Raw genomic sequence first — 16135 nt, 5'->3', positions numbered from 1 at the left:
ATAAACTATATCCATTGTTTCCATAAGGCTGGATGTCTTCTCCTTACATCCAAAAACACACTTCTTGTTGTGCCATTGTTGACTTTTGAAATTAAACAAAGCTGAGTGGCGTGATAAGCTGTTAGCAAGCTCTAGCGTCTCCCGCTGACTGACGGCTGGGCGGGGTTTTCCGGAGGAAGTTTTCCGGCGGAAGCCCATATAAAGTAGTGATACGTATCGAAAACCCCTGAAACGTCAGTTAGAACCGTAAGCGAAAAAAATTAGCCGAAACTTGTACGAACCCTGGCGAAGTGCATTCGGCACAGAAATACTCTGAAACACGCCCAACTGCATTTTTGACACTTTGGCTGTAGTTTAACTGCTTTTACTGATAAGTAGCTTATCTAACTACAGTTTCAAAGTAGCTTCCCCAACACTGATATAAAGTACAAATTAGTGCGTGAAAACGGAGCACTTTAAGTACATTATGGAAGTGTACTACTTTTTCACCTGGGAAGGTAACACAATGTAACCTTGCCCTTACTTTTGTCCCACATTAAGTCCTTTAATTTGAGGGTATTGGACCTGGAAAGTCTTTAAAAGGTCCAGGTTGTGGGACACTGGAGGCAGGTTTATGTCTAGTACGCTGCTCCCATCCACTAATACCACCTGCCATTGACCAGCAATGGCCAGTAGCAAATTATGGTTTTGATGTAACTAAAAACTATTTTGGAAAAAGAACAAGACCTTGAAAACACAGAAAAGCATTCAAATCATTTTGTAGGGTCTTTAAAGTAATACAGCACACTACCCTGCCAAATAAAACCATTTGTTCATGGCACTACAACGAAAAATGATGTCAAGGTTACTGTAAAGTCCTACAATAATATTGTGCTGCTTTATCGGCTCTGCGTAATCCCAAATTTTAAATATTCAGTTATTTTTTTCTAAAATCCAATACTTTTAGAAGAAGCAGTGTTTTCATGTGCTGTGAAAGTGTTTTCAAATCTGGTTCAACCATTGGTTTATTGTAATTGATAATGATTATCCATTTGAGACACTCTCACATTATGCAATTAAAATAAAAACCTCTTTAAACTTTTTAAAGTGCATAAATTATATTCCAGTCTTTTAGTGATGATGTCATGGTAAATTCTGCAGCTTTAGTTGTAAAAGTAGCTTCATTGATATTAACAAATATGCTAAGATCTTATTCGCCTTTTCAGATATTGAGACTGGATGTCTGGAAGAGAAACACAAACGTGATCATTTTACCCAGCTGGTTGGAGCCTGTTTTGTGAGTAGAGCAAATATCAACGTGTTTCTCTTCATGACCACTGTGTGGCACTGATGCACTGTGATACACAGACCTGTCCTGCTGCAGCACACCCTGCAGATGAAGAAAAGCATGCGGTGGTGTGTGCATACGTAAGCGTGTGGCCCGATCCCTTGACGCTCACGATTAGCTGCATTAGAGTATTGAGTGACCCAAATTCTGTCATCGGGTGAAAAATTCAACTCTCTTCATAGAGGGCCACTTTACTCCCCTGAACGAACCACCAGCACAGCTCTGAATGATTAGAGGTCTTATCACTTTAACCATTGTGCTGGGAATGATTTTTGAGCAAACCTTAGCGTCTTTCACATCCTGATTATTATGGCAGAACACAATGAACTTGTGAAGAGAGCATTTTGTAATGGCGGTCGGGGTGACTCATAAAGACCTGCAGTGTGTGCCTGCTCTCTTATTTTCATTTAAACTGCTGTAAGTCTGATTATTATGCAAATACAAGCCTGTTATTCATTGTCATTAGTGGCTTATGTAAGTCTTGCTGAAGGCCATAGATGTTTAATATGTGGGCAGTGAAACGCTGACAGCTGCACTAAAGTAATATTCCAATATCGTGATGAATTTAATATTCACTGTTTTCTTGTTTGTTATAAAGCTGTCTTTTTAAATGATTGTGTTTTTCTATTCTTCAGTTCTGTGTTCCTGATGGGGTGCTAAAGGAGAGGTTAGATCCAGAAACACTGGAGTCTCTGGGTTTGATCAAACAGGCACAGCAGTTTAACCAGAAGATTGTAAAAATCAAGACCAAACTATTGTAAGTCATTTTTCTGCCATGCTGACCACATAATGAGAATAAAAGTTTTTCTTGCGATAATAGGCGTTAGTCTCACATCCTAATGTGCTGTCTACCTAGCCAACTTTCTTGGCTATAGAATGAAATGTTTCCTGCTCATAATGCCAAAAATGCTGTCTCTGAAGTCTAATTTAAGAATAATTTAAGCCTGCCAGGCAAAATCTGTATAATGGCCAATGCTCCACTCTTTTCTGTAAAGTATGTTTTGGCTTCACCACAATATCCCATTTCATATGTTTACATGTTCAACGGCAAATAAAAGGCATAGTGTTTTATAGGGATGCTCCGATCAGGATTTTTTCAGAGTGTGTCGATTACTTGTTGTCATACTCAGCCGATACCAATGCCCGATACCAATATGTAAGCTCTTTTATGATAGTCACTGGTAATCTTTTTCTACATAAAGTAATACCACAGATGTTGCCGTTGTTATAAGGTTTGCAATTAGAGATGCACCGAATGGAAAATTCTTGGCCAAAGCTGAATAAAATGAAAAACTCAGCTGAAGGCCGAATACCGAACAATTTATTTTTTATTTTTCATTTTCCTAATTATTTTGTCAAATTTTTTTCACCATTGCACAATTTACATTTTCAAAATGTCCTTTTTACTATATTTATTTCGCATTATATAACAATGACATTTTTTAGTAGTCATTATAGGGCCTTTACACCTGGTCACTTTTCTTATCAGATAGCTATAGATAGACTTGTTAAAACTGTTCCAGTTACATTCAACCACATATATGATTCTTGGCTAAACGGATATTAATTCGATCTTCTATCCCTGTGCAAAATGCAAATAACCTATTTATTACCATGCCTAAAGAAACTTACAACAACACTTATATAGCACTGTATGTTGAGCAGCGCCTGCGTGCACGGTCAAGCATGAGCAGAAGGAGAGATGGCGGCAAGATTGACAGGGGATGACAGATGAAAAAGCGCTCAACAAAGCACTTATCAGTCTAACAAAAAGCTTATTATAAACGTTTTATTTCTTGTTTAATATAAGCGTGTTTATCATTGTAGGACTTTTTTAGGTTTTAGGAAGTTTTTTTTACCTACTGCGGACACTCTTCATTGTTCTATGACATGAGATGAAGAGAAAAAAGTATCTCGTTCTCCTTGCTTGTACATTCAGCAGATACCCAGCAGTGTTTCCCATACATTGATTTATCTGTGGCGACCCGCCACAAATAGATTTTTCATGATTCCCATTTTTATTTTACTGTTTAAAATGGCTTAATTCATTGTAGCGAACACTCAGCCCGCCTCCCTCCGCTCTCTCTTTCTTATATTTCTCCTCTCTCGCATACAACAGTGAAAAGTATTTTAACTCCGTGTTCCTTCGCCTACTTTCTTTTTTGCGTAAACGTCAACAGTCACAGATGTTACTTACAGAGAAGACGATTGATTGAGTTCATCATGACTTAACGAAAGGTTAGCAGTAGTGTTTCACACACATACCCGTTCTCTTGGTGTGAGTCTGTGTGTGAGTTTTCTCCCTACCTATGATGCGGTATGCCCGCGCACGTGTTCTGTAGCGCTATACGCAATATACAATAAAACTATCACTCATGACATGGTCATAGCACAACAACACTTATGTTTTTGGCAGCAGTTAAAGAAACTAGTGGGTCATTACTGGGTCGTGTTTAGTCTTTATTTTATAGACAACAGAACAATTAATATGTAAAAATAGCATTCAGTTGTTTTAAAATGCAACATAATGTGACAGATCAAAGAGTAAAACATGACGCGATGACGTCACAGATATGCTAATCGGCGTGTGACGTCATCACCGCCACAGTCTCTCAAAATCCTGTGGGAAACACTGCCCAGGATCGCCGCAGTGTCTTTCTCATGCGCTGCATGGTGTTTAGAATGTCTTGATTTTAAATGATAAATGAAACTTGTAGTGCTGTTTGTTTGCGCGTTTTTCTCTGACACTTTAAAATGCTTTTGCCAACATGTTTGCTGCATTTGCGCGCCTTTCACTCTGCGCTGGTTAATTTGATTGCATCTTTAAAGACCTAATTTTTCACTAAAATTGATTCTGCCTTTTCACTTGTTTGGCCAAACATCGCAAATGATTTTTTTGCTATTTTCGGACGAATAATTTCAGTTGCTGATAGGGCTGGGCAAAAAACCAAAAAAGATTTTTCGATTAATCTTTTTTTTTTTTAAATGTGGTCGTTTCAAAATCGATTCTCAAAGAGCAGAATCGATTTTTTTCTTTCATATTAATTTCCGCAAACATTGAACGTAAGATTAACGTTAATCTAATTACTGGTCGTCTTCACTATATGTCACCCTCTTTTTTGCCTTGCGCGATGTTACCAAGGAGCGAGAGGCAAGCCTGTCATTCATTCATTCAGTGCTTAAAATGGCAGCTTCATGTGCTTCATCGACGTTGATGCCACCTTCACATAAAAAGTCAGAAGTATGGAAGCATTTTAGATTTCACAAGCAAGACAACGATGATAGTGTTGTAGCTTTTAATTTCTTTTTATTATTTACCCACTTGTAAACTGCTGTTCACTGTTCTTTTTTATTAATATAGTATTTGTATTAAATCTATATTCATTGAGTTGAATCGAGAATTGAGTATAAAAACCGACCTGAGAACCGGAATCGAAAATTGAACTGAGAATCGAAATCGAATCGATTCGATAGCTTGTTAACCGAAATCGAATCGATCTGGACAATCTGAATCGATACCCAGCCCTAGTTGCTGAACATTCGGTGCATCCGTATTTGCAGTATGGCTTAAACCTGTTAAAAGTAATGAAATGATAATGTTTCACAGTCTTCACTGTTTGAATTAAATATACACTGATTTTTATAAAGTTTTTCTGTCAAAAACAGAGTGATTTTTCTCTCTATTGACAAATGAATTGGGTTACTGTAGCTTTAAGACTCTCTGTTTGCTCGAATAAAATGAAAGTTTTAATTGTTACATTTTTTAAACACATGCAAATACTAAACTTTTTTTTAAGATGCAATATCTATGATGGATATATATGTTGTGTATATATAAACACACCTCTGTTGAGACACAGAGAAATCCAAATTTGCAAGTCGGGTAGTAAAAATGCTTGCAGTCTGTAAAAATGGTCTTAAATTGCACCATCATTCAGGAGCCCTATGATGACAAAAGTTAATAAAAAGTTCTGTTTATGAGATTGGCAAATTTAGTGAATACCGATCGAGTTATTGTTCGATCAATCAGAGCATCCCTAGTTTTGTAGTCTCTGAAGATAATTTTGTTGTTCATCAGGATTACAACCGTATGGCACACATCTTCCTGTACAGTTTCATGACCATTTGATCAACACAAGCTAGTTAGTGTAAATGAATTGGTTTGGTATTTTCATACCTGATGATTGTGAGCTTCTCAACTGTTGCTTGTGATTTCTGATGCACTTCATTTAGTTCAGATGACTTCATCTCACATCTTTTATCTTTCACTGTGTAGTTACAAACAGCAGAAGTTCAATTTATTGCGGGAGGAGAATGAGGGTTACGCAAAGCTGATCACTGAGCTCGGTCAGGATCTCTCCAGCAATCTAACCAGTCACCTCGTCCTTGAAAACATCAAGTCTTTAATAGGTGAGTATTCCAATAACTCTTTCCTATATCTGTTCCTACGACTGTGGGCATAGAGATATTAATGGGATAGTTCACCCAAAAATAAAAATTATGTCATGATTTGCTGATCATCACAGTATTTATTATAAGATATTTTGATAAATGATGGTAAGCACACAGCTGATGTAACCATTGACTTCCATAGTACAAAAAACAAATGCAATGGAATTTAATGGGTACAGTCAACTGTGTTCTTACAATCATTTATCAAAATATCTTCCTCATCATTTATCACAATACTTCCATAATATTTATTTTCCTACTATGGAAATCAGTGGCTTTTGTTTTCGAAAAAACAAATAAACCCAGGCCAGGAACAACATGAGGATGAGTATAGAATGACAGAAATTTCATTTTTTTTGTGAACTATCCCTTTAAGGGCATGCTCAGATTATATATAACCGTTCCCAACCGTACCCAAGTATTATAGATGATTATATCCTATAAATAAAGTAAGCTGGGTGTTTGATAACACCAACTCTGTATCACTAATAATATCACATATATAACATATCAATATAGTTTATATATAGAAAACGTGAAACAATGTGTATCATTACACCTCTAGTTATAAACGTTTAAACAATATTTGTGTCTGTGTTATTATTATTTTTTTGTACTTTATAGAGTGCTGCAGGGATGAAATATTTTTGTAGGACAACACGGAAATTATGACACTGGCTCCTTCCTTCGCAAAAAACACATTCGTTTTTCTAAAAGACCTTTTGGATTATCACAAAAAATAGGCTCTGTGTTTAACAAAAGTTAAAGTCAGATGGATACAAGTGTTAAATGTGTTCACTAGAAATATAAAAAGCCAAATTCAACTTCAAAGGTCATTACTTTTATCTGTGAAGAAACTCTTTTTTTTTTTGCGATAATCTAAAAGTCTGTGGGGAACAATTAATGAGCTTTTTTGCGAGGGAACCAGTATCCCACAAAATTTTGGGTTAGCCTACAAAAATACGTCACCCATCAATAGGCACTTTATTGCCTAATTAAATACTTGCATGCTTTTTGCAAAATTTGACAATTTGATTCACTTAAAAATGTTGTGAAAATGGCACACAATGCCTCTCTTTTCTGTTTATTAACCTTGATGTGTCTTTTTCACACATTACCAGGCCCAAACGATATCCGCGCCTGCAGATTACTCCGCGGATTTAATTCCCGTCATTGACAAGCACACATACCCCGCGCTTAAGCGTGTTTGTGACCAGTAACCGTCATTGACAAAAGCACACATACATAGCCTATCTCTCGCGTTTGTGAGCGGCATTGACAAATACATAAACCCTTGCTGTGATTGCTTTTAATGATAGAGAGCACGAACCATTTGATATTTGAGATTCAATAAAACTTACCGCTGAGTTAAGCAGATCTCACTTGACTCTGTCATCTATGTGACGCGACATCATCATTTCAAATCCGTTTACAAGACGAATGCTCTTGTTATATCTAATATAAAGTTTACATTGCAAAAATGATGAAATTATCTTCATACGTACCTAATTCATAATGAGAATGTATTAACACCAGCTTTTTTATTCTGTTATAAAATATTACACTATAAACAATAATATGTCATTTTATATACAAAATTTCATTTTATCTTGACATGCACTTTATCTGGTTCATGTTGGTCCAGTTCTCATTGGTTTGGTGTATTCATTTTTATTTTTAGCCTCTAAAAAGTAATTATTTTAGATGCAATTTTGTAATAGTTATAGGTTAAATTCTCTAATATCATTTTAAATCATTCTGAAGATTTTTTCAAAAAAATTCCACAGAAAAAGCAAAAAAGTCAGCAGATTCTTTCTGGCCCTCCACATTACACACGTTGCATTTAATTTCAGACATGCTCTTCACTGACACTTCGTTTCCATAGTAACTCATTACACAAAATGAATAACTATCAGTAACAAAATTGCTGGTTGTGAAAGAAATGATGGCACGACAGAGGGTTGCAATTTGTGTTGAAATGGATGTAAATCATTGTCACACAATATTGAATTTGTTTATTTAACTTGCCATTGAAATGTCAATGTAACAAAAAGAGCTTTTACTGAAACCATGTGCTTAACTTCATTCTGATGGGATAAGAGGATTGATATCTGTACTTCCTTTCTAGATCAAGTAAGGGTTATAACCCACAATAATTACAAACTCCAGCTCTGTTGAAAACAGGTTAAAGACTTTAGAAATGGTTTTATTTGGTGTAAAGTTGGAACATATTTTTTTTTCAGTTATTAGTAGTGCTTAAGAACAGACTTTTTCAGATCCTTCATGTGAACTTTAAAAGCTTAAATACAACGGTTGTGTTGTACCATGCATTGAGATCTTGACATGAACTCTTGAATGTGTCTTTAATAGGATGTTTTAATCTGGACCCGAACCGTGTGCTGGACATCATCTTAGAAGTGTACGAGTGTCGCTCTGAACATGACGAGTTCTTCGTCCCCCTCATTAAATGCTACATGTGTGAACATCAGACCCTCTGCCACATGCTCGGCTTCAAGTTCAAGTTTCATCAAGTAAATTGTCACCATCTTATCTTCAGCACCATTATTGAATATAAAAGCTCACTTTTACCTTTTTAGTAGGGATGTGGAGTTGAGGCTTATTTGGTGATGTTATGTTTTCTGTTCAGGAACCTAATGGAGAAACACCATCATCTTTGTACCACGTCGCAGCTGCTCTTCTTCAGCACAACCTCATAGCTCTTGAAGACCTCTATGTTCATGTGAGTTCACATCTTGTGACTTTTTTAAAGGGGTTTAAGTGCTATAATTGGGTCCCCAGTGCTTCTATCAACCTAGAAAACGTGAAAATGATAAACCCCGTAACTTTGTTTGGGTAAGCCATTTTCTGCAAGTATGTGAAAAATTAGGTTGTTCAGATTTTGCCCGTTTTGTGAGGTAGGTAGTAAGGCGAATTACAATAATACTGCCCCTTAATCTGCACTATCCAACCAAAGCACTGCCATTTAGTGCAGAAAGAAAGAGCCAAATGCTTGAACATTTTACAGCCACGTCATTTTCGTTATGCATTATTTGTTTTGGTTGTTTAAAAACACACACAAAATTTTTATCCGATTACTCGATTAATCGATCGATTCAGTGCTAGATTAATCGATTACAAAAAGAATCGATAGCTGCAGCCCTAGATATACGTCACCACGGGGAAAATAAGGCAATCGCTACTTCGGTTTCATGGCGACTTTAATGAGAATGTCTACTGTTGTATGCAGTAATGTGTTGTGATCTGATCTTTAAAGGACTCCTTGATGAGTTTAACTAGTGACACACAAAATGACATATTTCATCTGTCTGTGATTAATAAAAGGAAGATGTAATAATATTTTAGATGGGTAAGATTAGTAGCTATTAATGTTTGATAGCAATTGGTTTATCTACTGAATGTCACTTGGTTTGAAAAGTGTCAGCATCCCTATTCAAGTTAATCTGATTACAGTGATGTTATTAAAATGAGCTCATGCTTCAATGTGTCTAAGAGTGAATGTTATTGTGCCAGTATAAATGTTTGATCTCCAAACAAATATACATGGTCAAGGGTTGTATTTGGTAGCTTGTAAGCAGATGTAAATGGAGTGAATACAGGGCACACAACAGTGCTTGCTTTAAGGTGTACAATTACAACTGTTGATACAACTGATCGAATCTAACACACACTCATGTATTGCATTTCATCTCCTTCCAGTAGATTCCACCATAGTGGAAGAGCACAAGAGAGTGATCCTGGAGGCCAAACAAATCGCCCGCAAACTCACCATGGTGGTCGTCCCCTCCGAAAAGAGCGATGACAAGGAGAAAGAGAAGGAAAAGGAAGAGGAAAAGAATGAGAAGGTGACTAACCTAAGTAAATTTTAAATGTATGTGGTGTAACAGTCAGCCTTATTGGTTGTTTTAATTATTAAAAATGGGGTTAGTTTTACTGTGTGAGATTTAAAGAGTTTAAAAGCATGAGACCGATCAGTGAAATCAATTATATAAGTGTATTTACAAAAACCACATTGAACTTAAATCAACACACTAAAACTCAAGACTGTTAAAAGAAGGGAATATAAAAAAAACAAGCTTAAAATAATCTAAAGGTCCAGGCGTGTTAAAACTCCAAATGTGCAAAGTTTCTTCTGATGTATATACAATTGAAGTGATGATTCACAATTCTTGCTTTGTGTCTGGAAAGGCAAGTTGAAAACAGCAACTCTCCAGCAAACATTTGAGCTGAGCTAAGCACATGTGTGCTCCTGCTGCTTTCTTTTAAAGTGGCTGTTTCTATTTCCTGTCATGTAAATACTCACATGACAGGCAGACCAAACAAAATAAGACATACACACATAAAATAACAAAAGGAATAAAATGGTTAAGAAAACATGTAAAACCTATTAAAACTCAAATATACATCAAATCACTATATATACTGAACAGTAAAACATGTTTCTTGTGTGACTGTGTCACAATGGTGTTAATCGATAATGTTAAAAGACGTGTTTTGGGACGCCAGCTCTATTATCTCACCAGCTTTTGTGTGGTGGAGGTCAACTTGGGTTTGAGCGTGCTCGGAGGTGCATACACAACAGAGAGGGCGTTTTTTATACTTTTATACTTGTTTGCTGCGGTTTGTGCCCAAGTGTGAATGTTGTCGTTAACGCACACGTACAAAAGGATGTGAAACTCAACACAACTCAGCATATTTTTTTGTTTTTTACTTTTTTGGTGTAGGACTGTTACTATCGATTATTTTGGTAATCGGACAATAATTTTGGTAATCAGACAATAATTTTGGCAAGTTCTTGAGTAATTGTTTATTATTCACAATAACAAAAGAATGAAGTTAACAATAACACATCATGCTTTACATTTCATAATTGAAAATACTTTATTAAAAAATGACTTGGAAGTAGGGATGCTCAGAATCTGTATTGAGTCAACTGAGTCAACCAGTACTCGCTAAATTTACCAGTCTCATGAACCAATCTTTTTATTTACTTTTGTTGAATGTGGGTGCAATTTTTCAGACTATTTTTATGCAGTGTAAGCATTTTTACAACCCATTGCTCATGTGCAACCTGCAAATTTGAATTTCTCTCTGTACATTTACACAGATATGTGCATTGTCTACTAGGGCAAACATATGTCTTCAAATTGCTCTTTGTATAATAATATTTGTTGTGCTTATTTATTTGATTCTCTAATAAAACAGTAATACACCTGATTAAATAATATAACAAAGGCAACATCTGTGTTATTACTTTATCCAGACAAAGAGTTAACAGTTACAGTCATCAAAAAGCTTACACATCAGCTTGAAAAAAAATCATTATCGGGCATTGGTATCGGCAAGAAATACTCGGCACTCCGTATCGGCTGCAAAAATCCCGATCGGAGCCTTCCTACTAAGGAGCCTCTAAAAAGACTTAAAATACAAACAGGGTTCCCACGGGTCCTTGAAATCCTTGAAAGTTTGTGAATCTGGGTAAATAATTCGTTTTTGAAAATATACATACATAGATACAGGTCATTGAAAGTGCTTGAATTTATTTTATGCAAAAAGTTTTCTGGAAAACATCTGTATTATTCTCTGTGTAGTGTAGGATAATATCATAAAATGTCTACCCTTATAAGCACACGTGCTAAACTGTTCACTTTAAATGCTTATATCTTCTGTATGCGAATGTTGATTCATACCAAAATGCTTTTTTGCATAGTTGTGTTTGACACATGAAAACGTCTCGGGTTCCCTGAGAAGGGAACAAGACGCTGCGTCTCCCTTGCCATACTTCCTGCATCCCTGTAACGCCGTCTTTGGCAATATTTCATATAGCGATATACTTCCTGGGTCCCGCCTCACCCTGTCTTTGTCGTTAAGCCTCACCGTTGGTTGAATTTGATATACACATTCAGACGCACTTACCCCTGGAGGCGTCCCCAAAGTGTCACTGCAGCGCGAGTTCCCTCGAAAGGAAACTGTAACAATGTATCTTAAAAGGTAACACAACGTAACCTTGCTCTCACTTGAAATGTGTCCCCACATTTAGTCCTTACATTTGATGTTATTGGACCTGGAAAGTCCATGAAAGGTCCTTAATTTGAAGTTAACTAAGGTGTGGGAACCCTGTACAAACATAACATCAAGCCTTTTAATCATGCGTTAAAAACATTTAAAATGCATATCATTTTAGTAACCAACTTGGTAAACAACATTATATCTGAAAGAACATGCTTTCCCCCATAACCAGGGCTGCAAACTTGTCACATTCTTGTGATTCGTCTAGATCCGATGAGTTTTTTTATAATAAGAAGGGAGTCTGCGGCAAGTTCGCAGTGAATGAAATTATGAAAGTCATGTACAGCTATTGTGGTAACAATGTCAAATCATTCCCAGTTTGGGTTATGTTTTACAATTTATAGACACCACATTTGCTGCCGAAGTAAGCAGTCTGTGCCGATTGAGCGCACATACTATTAGTATTTTTTCATTCGGATGCATTGGAAGAATTATGCTCAAGTTCAGGTCTTATATTTACCCCGTTATTTACGTATAACATGATTCTTGTAACAAAAACATTCAAGAGCAAGGCAACGGCAACATGCATTACAACAGTGGTTCTTAAACTGGGGGCCGCGAGATGGTGCCAGGGGGGCCCCAGTTTTATGACATTTTATAAAATACATTCATTTATCATGAATTCTGTGTGATTAAACCTAAAAAAAAACTGAGGCTACTAACCAACAGCACTACTTTGTATAACTTAATGTGTTTTGTTTAATTAAAATGTTAAATTTTAGAACAGTTTTTGTCATAAATTTTCTTTGGGGGGACCGCGAAGGAATGCACCGTACACAAGGGGGGCCGCACGCGGAAAATGTTTGAGAACCACTGCATTAGAAAAGTTCATGTCTTTCATAACATTACATAAAACAATAAAATAACATTGTGCCTTTTAAAAAGTTTGTTTTCTTTGCTTATATCTGAAAACTTCTTAAAACCTCTCAGACCTGACTGAACAGATAATGAACAGAGGAGCCTGTAATGATGCTGTATGTGAAGGTGTGTCTCTACTCCTCTAATCCGTATCTCTCTCTCTCGTGTCAGCCTCCTGATAACCAGAAGCTGGGATTGCTGGAGGCTCTGCTGCGGATCGGTGACTGGCAACACGCTCAGAGCATCATGGATCAGATGCCAGCTTTCTATGCCACCTCCCACAAGGCCATCGCCATTGCATTGTGCCAACTGCTTCACCGCACCGTGGAGCCGCTGTACCGCAGGTACACACCACTCACTGAGCTCTGGCCCGGGTCAGAGAAATCTTTGCTCTTAACTTACGTACAGATTTTGTTAGCAGCAGATTTCAGATTTTTTTTTTTTTTTGACAGTTTAATGTGAGTGGTGCATTTTCACATCTATGACCTCTCTATCACTTACAAGTATGTATTTTTATTTAAACATAATAAAGTACGGAGCAGCTGTTTCTTTCTAGAAGAGACCTCAAAAATCTTTGGAGAAAAATTATGAAGTATAGTAAAATTAGCTTTGATGGCATCATGAAGCTTTATGTTCAGGCTCCGAGTCTGTAGAGACAGGTAAAATCACCCATTACATGCCTTTTAAATGGTCCACATGAGACATGCTTATTTGCAGATTTAGAGTATATTGGGTGATAGGATAGAAAGCACAGGTGAAATTCAGACCACAGTTTTTATGACGGCTATGTGTTAAGTTTTTTTTTACTTGTATTTTAGGGCTGGTATGCCCAAAGGTGCCAAAGGTGGTTTGATGGCGCCTCTCCGGAACAAACAGGCACCGCAGCCGGCCGAGAGCTTTGACGACCTATCCAAAGACGTCTTCATCATGCTGTGCTACCTGGGTCCTCATCTGTCCCATGACCCCATCCTATTTGCAAAGATCGTGCGACTGGGCAAGAGTTTCATGAAGGAGGTGAGAACAGACACTAGGGCAAATAGCTATTATGCACAGATCTATTTTGAAAGAATAGTAATACAAAAATCAAGATCACTAATCGGATGCTCCGATAGCCTTTAAAAAGGCTTATGTCTGTTTAAATTAAAACTGCAAAATAAAAATAAAACACAGAAGTGTATGAATTAAATATATATGCATTGTTATAAAGTAAATCAGTTCTTGAGCAGAGAGAGATTTTCTCTTTAGTATTATTGACAAATGAATTGGTAAATAGAAAGATTAGATCATTAGATCGGCAAATTTAGCGAGTATAGATCGAGTGATTTGATGAGATGATCAGCCGATACCGATCTACGGCCGATTGATCGGAGCATCCCTAATCACTATAGCATTTACGGGTGATTCTCACGAAAACTTGGTTTTAAAAATGTCAAGCATGAAAATGTAAAAATTGCTTAAATTTACTTTTTCCCACCAGACATTGAAAAACAAAGTCTGGAGTAAATGGGAACATTAATGAAAAAACTTTTACTTATCATTTAACACTTTTTGTAACATAATTTAAAAAATTAGTCCTAAAAAATCTCATTACCGCAACAGTCAGAAAACATCAACACTGACATATTTTCAAAATGACATGACAAACCTGAAAGAACATAATGTGGAGATTCTGCACATGCATTTAAAATCAAAGTATTATGCTTCTATTAATTAAATTAACATTTAATAAGCATCTGTTGCGGTAATGATAATCAAAATGTCGTGTAAGCATTCTGACAAGACAATATTTCAAATTAACTGTTAAAAAATGATCTTACCTGGTAGCCATCTTGAAGTAACTGGTCCATGTGCTTGGTCACTCAAAATCAAACTTTATTAAAATTCTGTATGTGTGCTTAAACTGTTCTCAAAAAGTGTTGCGGAGGATGAGAACATCAGGCATGGACACATCATTTTCCTAATTTTTCTTCATTATTGTTATACATGAATATTCAGTAAATATTTTTTTCTGTCATCTAAAGTAGTCTAGCAAAACATCCATTTATTTTTTTTCTTAATATTTTTGTTTTAATTTGATTAAATTACAACATAACGCATGTTCAAACACAGCCGGACACATTGCGGCAAGGCAGAACACAGTATTGTGTTAATTCTGATGCTTTTTAATGTTACTATATTACACATTTTAAAGCTAAAATCATTAGTGCCGTGGTGTTTCAATGGTTTCGTGAGAATCACCCTTACAGTGTTGTGTACCTTTATGTTGCCATTTTTAACTATTCAGTATATTAACTTACATTAACTGGACTTTGTCATTGCTCGTTTAGATGTGCTAATGACAGTTATTTCCTTTTCATTTGGTACTTAAAGTATTAATATAACAGTGATTTAGCTGTTCCTCCTGTTGTTGAGTAAATGCTGTATTGACACGACTTCTTCCAGTCTTATTTGTAGTGCTGTCATACACTTTTTGCATATAAAGGATCTATTAAGTGTTTTATATGTATATAACTGATCTTGTTGGGTGTGTTTTATTATTGGATTATACCAGAGTTTGATAACGTCATTGGAGTTAAGGATGTACTGTTTTGTGCTGTTTATAATTTGGCTTGTTTTAATATGAGCTGTAATGTCTGCAGCCTTGTTTTAGTGTGTGACTGTTCTCTCGCCCTCTCTCTCTCTCTCTGTCACAGTACCAAAGTGAAAGCAGGCAAGAAACCAAGGACAAAATGGTGAGTCATGAAAAAGCCCAATTAGAGTAAGAAACATTAAAGCCAAGTTGCAAATCCTATAATGAAAATGTGCTGATCATCTTGAAAAAAGTAACTGCCGCTGTCCTGTGAGCAGCACACCTGGGTTAACTTAAATATTTACATATAAATTTTAATCTATCACGACAAACTATATATCATTGGAAAGGTCTAAGAATGTAGTTTTCAGATGTAAAAAAACCTTTTAGCAAAAATAATAATGCAGTAACAGTAATTTAAGAATTTGTGACAAGAGTATGCAGCAAACAGTTGACACCTAGTGATTGTTCTTGGTAAAACCTCTAAAAGTGTAACACAAACCTTACCGTATTTTTCGGTCTATAAACCACATTTTTTTCATAACTTGGCTGGTGCTGCGTCTGTCAGGTGCGCCTTGTAAGTCAGTATGAATTAATTTTGACATTTATGAGGCAAGAGACAACATTACCGTCTATAGCCGCAAGAGTCCACTATATGCTGCTTCTGTATTTGTGTAATTCAATGGATTCAGTAATGTGGAATGACGACCCTGCAAACTTCATCCTAGTTGGCTTGTTCATCTTGTTAATTTAGACTATTCAACCTTCCAGATAAGTTCTGTATGCTATGCTTTAACATTTAAATAACTGATAATATTACTTTAACTTAAAGACATCTATTC

At 36.2% G+C, this 16135-nt stretch overlaps 1 protein-coding gene across 2 annotated transcripts in view; it reads left to right on the top strand.

Moving 5' to 3' along the window:
- Positions 1–16135, top strand: part of thoc2 (THO complex 2) — a 101056-nt gene that overhangs the window by 9162 nt on the left and 75759 nt on the right. For both annotated transcript variants that reach the window (XM_055177276.2, XM_055177275.2), the window contains exons 5-13: positions 1206–1276; positions 1963–2084; positions 5604–5737; positions 8150–8310; positions 8427–8519; positions 9487–9642; positions 12896–13068; positions 13543–13738; positions 15418–15456. In XM_055177276.2, the coding sequence (XP_055033251.2) occupies positions 1206–1276; positions 1963–2084; positions 5604–5737; positions 8150–8310; positions 8427–8519; positions 9487–9642; positions 12896–13068; positions 13543–13738; positions 15418–15456 (1145 nt within the window). The remainder of the gene's footprint in view (positions 1–1205; positions 1277–1962; positions 2085–5603; positions 5738–8149; positions 8311–8426; positions 8520–9486; positions 9643–12895; positions 13069–13542; positions 13739–15417; positions 15457–16135) is intronic.

This window comes from Misgurnus anguillicaudatus, chromosome 16 (genome assembly GCF_027580225.2).
Source record: "Misgurnus anguillicaudatus chromosome 16, ASM2758022v2, whole genome shotgun sequence".
Classification (NCBI taxonomy): Eukaryota; Metazoa; Chordata; class Actinopteri; order Cypriniformes; family Cobitidae; genus Misgurnus; species Misgurnus anguillicaudatus.
The sequence above is the reverse complement of the archived record's forward strand: the minus strand, read 5'-3'. Positions and strand labels throughout refer to the sequence as shown.